This window comes from Atta colombica, unplaced genomic scaffold (genome assembly GCF_001594045.1).
Source record: "Atta colombica isolate Treedump-2 unplaced genomic scaffold, Acol1.0 scaffold41, whole genome shotgun sequence".
Lineage (NCBI taxonomy): Eukaryota > Metazoa > Arthropoda > Insecta > Hymenoptera > Formicidae > Atta > Atta colombica.
The window spans coordinates 767,339-775,457 of NW_017259520.1; the positions used below are offsets into that span (position 1 = coordinate 767,339).

Consider the following 8,119-nt stretch of genomic DNA (forward strand, 5'->3'; position numbering starts at 1 on the left):
CATGCCAATATCTTTAATGGAAGAATTTAATATTTTATTTCTTTAATTAACTAATTCTATTTTGTATTAGAGTTCTATTTTGTTTGAGAGTGCTTATATAAAACTTTGATTAGAAATGTATTTAGCTTGAATACAGAACGAAATATTCTTGTTAAATAATTTTCTGAAAAAAGAAACTAAAGGATACAGAAATAAGATAATCGTACAATTACTTTCGGTGTTCGTCGTTACAAATCGGTCGGTCGATTTTAATCCGTACGTTCGAGCTGAAAATCGGAGACCTACGGACAGTCGGCGATTTATTTATTGGAGAAAGGACTCTGGGGCCGGCTCTCGCTCGTCCTCTCGTTCTCTCGACGCTTCTTCTGTCCTAAGCAGGATTCAATTTGGCCACTGCCCACGGTTCTACCTTCAAAGAGGAATCACCATTGCCTTCGTGTATGGCTGAACGGTCCTCGACGTGCGCGGGACTGGTCGGCGGCCTCTAGCATTAATCTTATATCGAACGCTTTATCCGCGTTCGCTTCCTCGTCCCGCTTCGTCGTCTCCCCAGCCACCGCCCTCTCCATCGTCGACCTCCTCAACCCTTGGACGAGCAGGAATTTTCAATTCTTTCGAGAGAAAAGCAGTTTGCTCGGGGCGTGTTGTTCTTCCGTGCTACTGGCCGGTACCCGGAAGCTGAAATCAGCAAAGGTGGCTCTATCGTCTTTTGTTAGAAAAGGAGGTGGAAATATGTGATTGGATGAAAATATTTTAGACATTGAAATATAATTTTTTCAGAAAAATTTTGAATATTTTATTTTTTAATTTATGTCATTGGTGTGATATACAGTTTAGAGTTTGATGAATATTTGTGTATTTAAACGTTTAATTTTCTGTCTAATATATAAAACTGTTTCCTATTGCAGCATTCCCAATTTTCGATATCCCTGTTTGCGCGACATGCGATTAATCGTACGCAGGAATGATAGAACGTGGAAAACGAGCGACTTCGTCGACGCCGTAAGAACGGAGCTGCTAGCAGGACATTGGCCAGAACGAATAAGTAATGTAGAGGTCCATTATGCCGAAACGGTGAAGGGTCTCCAGTCGGGGTCAGCCAATCCCCTGGAGGGCCGTTAAAGTGAAATACTCCCGAATGCAAGGTGGCTGCCCGTCTTGCCTTCTTCGACGGTCCTGCCATGAGGCTCACCTCATCCCTCTTCTCTGGCAATCCCACCAGACGCACCCTCCTATCCTCCCGAAACCTAACCCGTAGGAGTTCGCCTGTAGGTAAATCGTTGTTATCTGGACAGTGATAAACCCGTGAATGGAGTTCGCGCCGAGTTGGACGAATGGACGAGGGAGAATGCAAAGGATGAAGAGGGGGAAGGTTCTCTGCAAGGCTTACGAGGGGTAGAAGGAGCGAAACGCGGAATGGATGATTCTGTTTATGCGGACTGATTTCTGTTCGGACATAGCTACGACCCTTATTGCGAGAAAGAAAGGAAGGGTACTTTAGGGACGCGTAGATGAGACCGATGAACGAAGCATCAGTCTACAGTCGGAGAGATTAATCATACTTTTTTTTATTTTCTATTTATTCTTTATCAAAGAATTATCCAGATGCGTTTTTCTTTGTATTTTAATTCAAAGAGACATTTGATTTTTGTAGATTCACATAATTGAATTTTCCACAAACTCGCGTGTAATTTTACGTCAAGTAAAACTAGCCCTTTAGGGTGTACTGACTTTGATTGTCTCTGTGGGGTTGAGTAAAATCTGGGAACCATGCAAACACTACGAGATTAAAGAAAGCCTCTATGATTGAATCGTAGCCTCAGGCAAGCTATCCTTGTGACACTGAGGCGACTCTTAATATCTTTCTCTGAAAGTTCGTAACCGACTAATAGATCATTTAATTAAAATTTGATATTATCTTGACATAGAGAGAATGTTGGCTGAACTTAACTATGAAATGTTATAATTATTATTGAAAAAGTTTTAAAATAATGTTACTTTTATATAAGTAATAATTATTGTAGTAAATATAATATCGTGATACGTTGCTACATTTTCGATAAAATATTTTTGCAATTTATCTATTATTTTTAATTATATTTTCTGGAAAAACGAATCTTTTTTGTATTCGTTCATGCGACTCATTGGAAAAGCAGGAATACTGGACAATGGTCGTTCTAGCGGGGTAGATGGAGGTCAGCGGCCATTCTCTGATGATATTGATTAGCCGACGCCCTTAGTTAGCGCCGGCTACACTTTCTTCAGCCCCACCGCTTTTCCCGCCTCTCTTTTTCCTCTCGATAGGAAGAACGTCCTTTCTTTCGCGAAACCACGGGCTCCAGTTACCACCCTCGTTCTATCTTCACCGCTTTCCTGCATTCTGCTGTGAACCACCCGTCACTCCCTATTCTCCTATCGTCTTCTAGTTACTGTATTTCTGTCTCTGGAGTAACGCGTTTCTCCGATTATCGTTAAGAGGTAGAGAGAACGAAGAAAGATTAGTATTCGGTTAGGAGAGAGGGAGTGCAAGAAAAAGCAGAAGAGTAGGGGAGAGAGGTGATGGGGAAAAGCGAGCTAAGTATTTCGGGCTAAATCATTCGTCAAGCAAATAATATCGAGTCTGAGTCACGTCGCACGCATGCGGGGGCGATACGGTATTCGCGTGTTCCATAAATCCGAGATCTCTGCCAGCTACGGGGTGCTCGAAAAGATACGGCATGGATATCCGAGACTTTGCACGCAACATAACATTCGTGAGGCATAATAATAAATTTATTTATGTGTGTGAACGCCGATATAGTTCAAATCCGAAAAGTGGATTTAATAAATTTCTTATGAATAAAATTCTAATAATATTTCATTGATTATTTATATATTAATATTTTAAAAAGATTTTTATATTTAATAGTTGCTAAATGCGAGCACTAATTGTTAAATGAATTATATATTATCGATAGCTTAATAAACATTTCTTATCAATCTCGTGAAATTTTGTCTTTTGATGGCACTGGCAAATATTCGTATGTCACATTTATAGACACTTGAATGCACCCCATACATCGCCCTTACAAATTTGGGAAGGAAGAGCTCGGTATGCCCTCGTGTAATTAGACACTGCAGCCTGGAACAACATCCAGAGTCAGGCATTGTTCCCAGAAATTAAGGGAAATGGGGGAAAACCGGGAAAACTGGTAGGAATAGGGGATTCGGAGGGTCGCTAATTACGACGGTTTCTATCCAGGGGAAAGAAGCCATTTTCTGCACACGCATAACCGCTCCGTGTGCGTTATATTAATACACGCACAGGGCATAGAATTTATCTCGAGAGCCTCTTTTGCAATTTGATCTTTTATCGCTGATATTGCTGTAGCAAGGGAGATCGTATATACTTCTCTCTCGTTTATGAAAGATAGTATGTGTGCGTGTGTAGCATTGATTTCAGTATCAAAAATATTGAGGAAATATTCAATGTTTTGCATTTTATACATATTTATATTTTAAGACGGTAATCATTATTTTAAATTTTGCGATTCTCTATCATTATATTTTTCTAATTTTACATGACTTTACTTTCGTAGGTAAAGTCTGGATAGGCGACAATGATGTCTCGTGGCGAACAGACCAGTCTTTCAAGAGGACATCACCCTTAAATCCCTGTGCCACAACGACTACCACGACAACGACAAGCGGTGGGCCACTGACACATCCCCACCTGTCGCCACCCGTAGCTGCCCCTGTTACCACCCCCGATCACAGAAGCCCCAGTAGCATGCATGCGAAGCTTGGCATCTCACCCAGTAAGTAAAAGCCTAGCGAAACGAATTTCTACATAATATAGAGAAATATTTTGTCTTGCGAGGGCAATGCGAATTACAGAAAAATAAAAATGTTTAATTAAGCATGCAGTATGTGATCGTGCAGCATTAAAAATATTTTTCTTCGTTTCCCTTAATTTTTTGTTTTCGTTTTAATTATATAAACGTCATGTTAATTTCAAAAAAATGTCGAATTTGTAAAACGTGCACCTTCATGATCCATTCATAGATGCGATCTTCAAGTCTTGCTACAAATGCTTTGAAATATTTGATTGATTAGAAAAAAGAATGTTACTAATTTTGATCAATCAAAGAATACTTCAAAGTATTTGTAATATTACATTGATCGTATTCCTTGAGAAATCTAACTTGTGTTATCAGTTTTGACAATCGTGGGTTAGGTTTAAAGTAGTCCTAAAATGAAGCTCTTTAAATAATGCAATAAGCTTGATGTCATTTTGTCGGACAATAGCGGGAGTTTCTTTTGAAAGGTTCAGTAAAATTGCCTTGCAGGTGCTTCACGACAACTGCTCCACCAATCACGACTCGGAAATTCGCGACGCTTGTCGTGCTCTGCTCCTCGTAATTCGCCGACGATAATGATACTAGATTTACAATTTTACATTGAAATAAAGTTACGAGCAATCTGGAATTGTATACAATATTATTGCATTACGTTTAGATATAATAGTTTCGCAATATAAAATATCATTTAAATTTACGCTTGTTCTATTTAAACACTGTATTATATCTCTATGCAATTATTTATAACAAAATCCTGAATGATTACTATTCTTTATATGCAAATTAACTTGAAGTTGATATCTGTATTATTATACAGACATTTCTGATCAATTACGCGAATTTGTATTTAAAGGATGGAAAAGCATCAAATCATTTTTTTCTGAAATATGGAAGAAAATATAGTAATGATAAGTATTATGTATTTAAATAATTTTTTTTACATGTTATACAAAAAATCCTTTAAGGATTTAAAGGATGCACAAGAAATAAAAAGGCAACATTATTCTTATCGTTTTCAAACCAAATAGGAGCATTTAATATTGCAATTGTCGTTTTCTTTATGTCGAGAAATATAAAGGCTGAGATTAAAGGCCGAGAACTAGCGAAACCACGGTGGTTCTTTTCATTTGCCTAAATAAACATAGCTTGGACAATGTGAGGGCGATTGTACTAGGGCCCGAAGTTCATCGGTTATACGATCAGGCCCTAGACGGTCGAAGGGAGCACTTTTCGTTTTTCTAGAAGAAACAGGGGGGATTACGATCTTGCAGGAGGGAGAAGGAAGCACTTGGCGTGGTATGTTTAATGCATCGCTCAACATTTCCATGTCAAACATCGCTTTGACTCGCGGAATTTAAAATCGTCTCGTTGCTGCGCGCACACATATTTGCGATTATGTGTGTGTACGAGAGAGCGATGACGGGGAAACTATTCATCTTTATTTACTGGATAACCGCTGCACTCGACGAGGTGCGCAAAGTCCATGGTGCGGTCGATAAGGGTCGAAGCTTGAACTTAAAAGCTGGGGGTGAAACTGGAGACTGAATGAGATTCCATTTTACAAGGTAAATGACGTTTCGGCGGCGTGTCAGGCTTCATAAGATACGTTTTACAATTTAAAAGGATGTTAAAGCTAAATTTCTTTTCTTTATTACTTTAAAATGTAAAAATAGTAGAAGTAAATTATTTATTATTACTTTATAATCTTAAATTTTTATATAATTTTTTATGTAATTGATGCAGCTATTTTTGAAAGCAAAATAAAAATTTATGAAATTTTGTGAATTTCTCATTGTTAATGAAGATCGAATGAAGATAAAATAACTAATAATTAATATACGAGAGAAAATTTATTTGAAAATATACATACATTGTTGTAAAATTGATTCAATAAAATAACTCATGCAATAATAAAAACAAAAAACAGTTTAAAATCGCGTTTATAAAAATGCCTATAAAAGCGATTAAAAACAATGGTATTGATAATATTTATGATGTTAAGACTTTTATACTAATTCTTTAGATATTATAGATAATCGTAAAATCTTGTTTTGCTGCGAAGTCAAACTTAATGAAGCAGTCTCATTACAACTTACGGTACTTTAAGAAAGGAGCAATTTCTCAGTCAGATTAAACCAAAGGCGATTCCGTTACGAATACATCACTACGTGGCAACGTCTAATTAAATTCTAGTATAACACGAATTCTAGAATACGCATGCATAAGTTATTTATCTGCGAGATAAAACTCAGCAATAGAATTGTTATAATTTCTTTTTATTATATTATGCGGAAATAATTTATTTTCAGAAGCAAGCAATTTATCTTTTTCTATCTTCATATATTATAATTTATAGCAGTCTTTATAGCTTTTATCACAATTGTTATCAGCGTCGAGCATGATGTCGACTTTAAGGAAGAAAAGATATTTCCCCTCCCTAACGTAGAGTTTTTTCCAAAGCTATTTGCCTCGCAAAGCCGCTCTGGCCTAGCTGCCAAGTGTGTTTATTCGGTATATCAATAAGAACGAAGTGGGCGAGAGCGAGGACGTGGTCCCCCGAGATCCTCGTTCTTACGTGGCAGCGATCGGTGGCGGCTCTTTCTGGACAGCTTGATAACATTATGTCGCCTACGTCGACATATGCACTGGCTAGTTTTTAAAGAACGAGGACCGTGAGGGCTCCCTAAAATATTACGGGTTCGTGAACACACTCTCGTAAAGACACATGTGTTACAACGATGTGTCCTTTCGTCTGAAAACGAACCCTTAAGCGTAAGTTTAATACATCTAAAAAAATAGTATCGATTGATAAATCACTCGTTTATATTTACAAGCTGATATCACATTTGTCGGTATCATTCTTTGAAATTTTATTTTATTTTTTTTTTTACTTAATTTTAAGTGCAATGTAATGAAATTTTAATTTATAAAGTAGTGCGCAAATCTTTTTAAAAATATAAAAATTATGATCTACTTGAATATATGACTTAATCAACGAATTTACAATTAAATTACTGAATATATGAAATTAAATACCACAATTATTAAGTCATGAAAGAATCATATAAATGAGATATGTCATATTCAGAATATTTAATTTATTATTATATTATCATTATATTCAGAATATTTATATTCAGATAAATGCAAATATCGAAAAAATTGTCTAAATAGAAAGGGATAAAAAGAAACTAAAAAGCAAGTACCTGTTAGAAAATAATCTTTGAAGTTGTCGTATTGCGTGATGCACTCTATTCTCGCGCAAATTATACTTGTCGTTTACAGAAGGATTCTATTTTGTCGGACTTCAGGAATTGTATTCCTCCCTTGGGACTATCATTCTTCCGTTTGCTTTTTAGATCGCTCTCTTTCCTCCAAAATATGTAAATGCCATATTTATTCGATCAATGAATTATTTTATATCTTTAAATACTATTTGAAGTGCAAAATATTTAAAATGAAAAATCAATCCTCAATTATTGAATATGAATGTTGGATTATATTTATTTTTTCTAAAATAGAGAGAGAGAGAGAGAGAGAGAGAGAGAGAGAGAGAGAGAGAGAGAGAGTAAGCAGTTCTTTCCTTTTTATAAATGTTTGTTAGTCAAAAAACAACGACAAAACGTTTATTCTAAACTTTGTTGAAGCACGCAATATATTCATGATTGAAATTTTTTAGGAATTAATTTTGTTTTTTTGAAAAGCGTCAACCATGATTGCATTTATACCTTCACTTCTCTGCAGAATATAAAATATCGAGTGATGTCCATATGTGGACCAATAACTAAGGCTACGTATCGTTGGTATACGAACGCCATTCGTGTGGAGGTTGGGGACGCGCAGGCGAGAAAGGGTGGCTTGAAATATTGGCTACATAGATTTCAACCATTATTGCCGCGTGTAAAACACGGCGACATTTGGCGTTAAATCGATCAGGACGTGCTATAGCGTCGTATGAGCATCGTTCCTTCTCGCTTGGCGAATAAATACGCCGACCGATTGTAAAATGCAGCATAAACTCTTTTCAACGAGACTGCCCGAGTACATTTTTATTACGTACGATATCTTTACATTTGCAGTTGTTTTAAGTTTTATTGACTCATTTCGAAAAGCTTCTCAGGTGTTACATCATTTATTAAGTCGTATTTTATGTCTTTGTTTAATTTTTTTTTAATTGACAGTTTTTGCATAAAATATTTATTTCAATATAATTAACTATCTGTATTTTTCTGATTAGAATAGACTTAAAAATGATTTTTTTGTATATGTATATATATATA

The 8,119-nt window shown here is 36.2% G+C and overlaps 1 protein-coding gene across 1 annotated transcript in view; it reads left to right on the forward strand.

Moving 5' to 3' along the window:
• Positions 1-8,119, forward strand: part of LOC108691159 (POU domain protein 2-like) — a 136,911-nt gene that overhangs the window by 65,942 nt on the left and 62,850 nt on the right. The window contains exon 3 of the mRNA XM_018198815.1: positions 3,579-3,797. Coding sequence (XP_018054304.1) covers positions 3,579-3,797 — 219 coding nt within the window. The remainder of the gene's footprint in view (positions 1-3,578; positions 3,798-8,119) is intronic.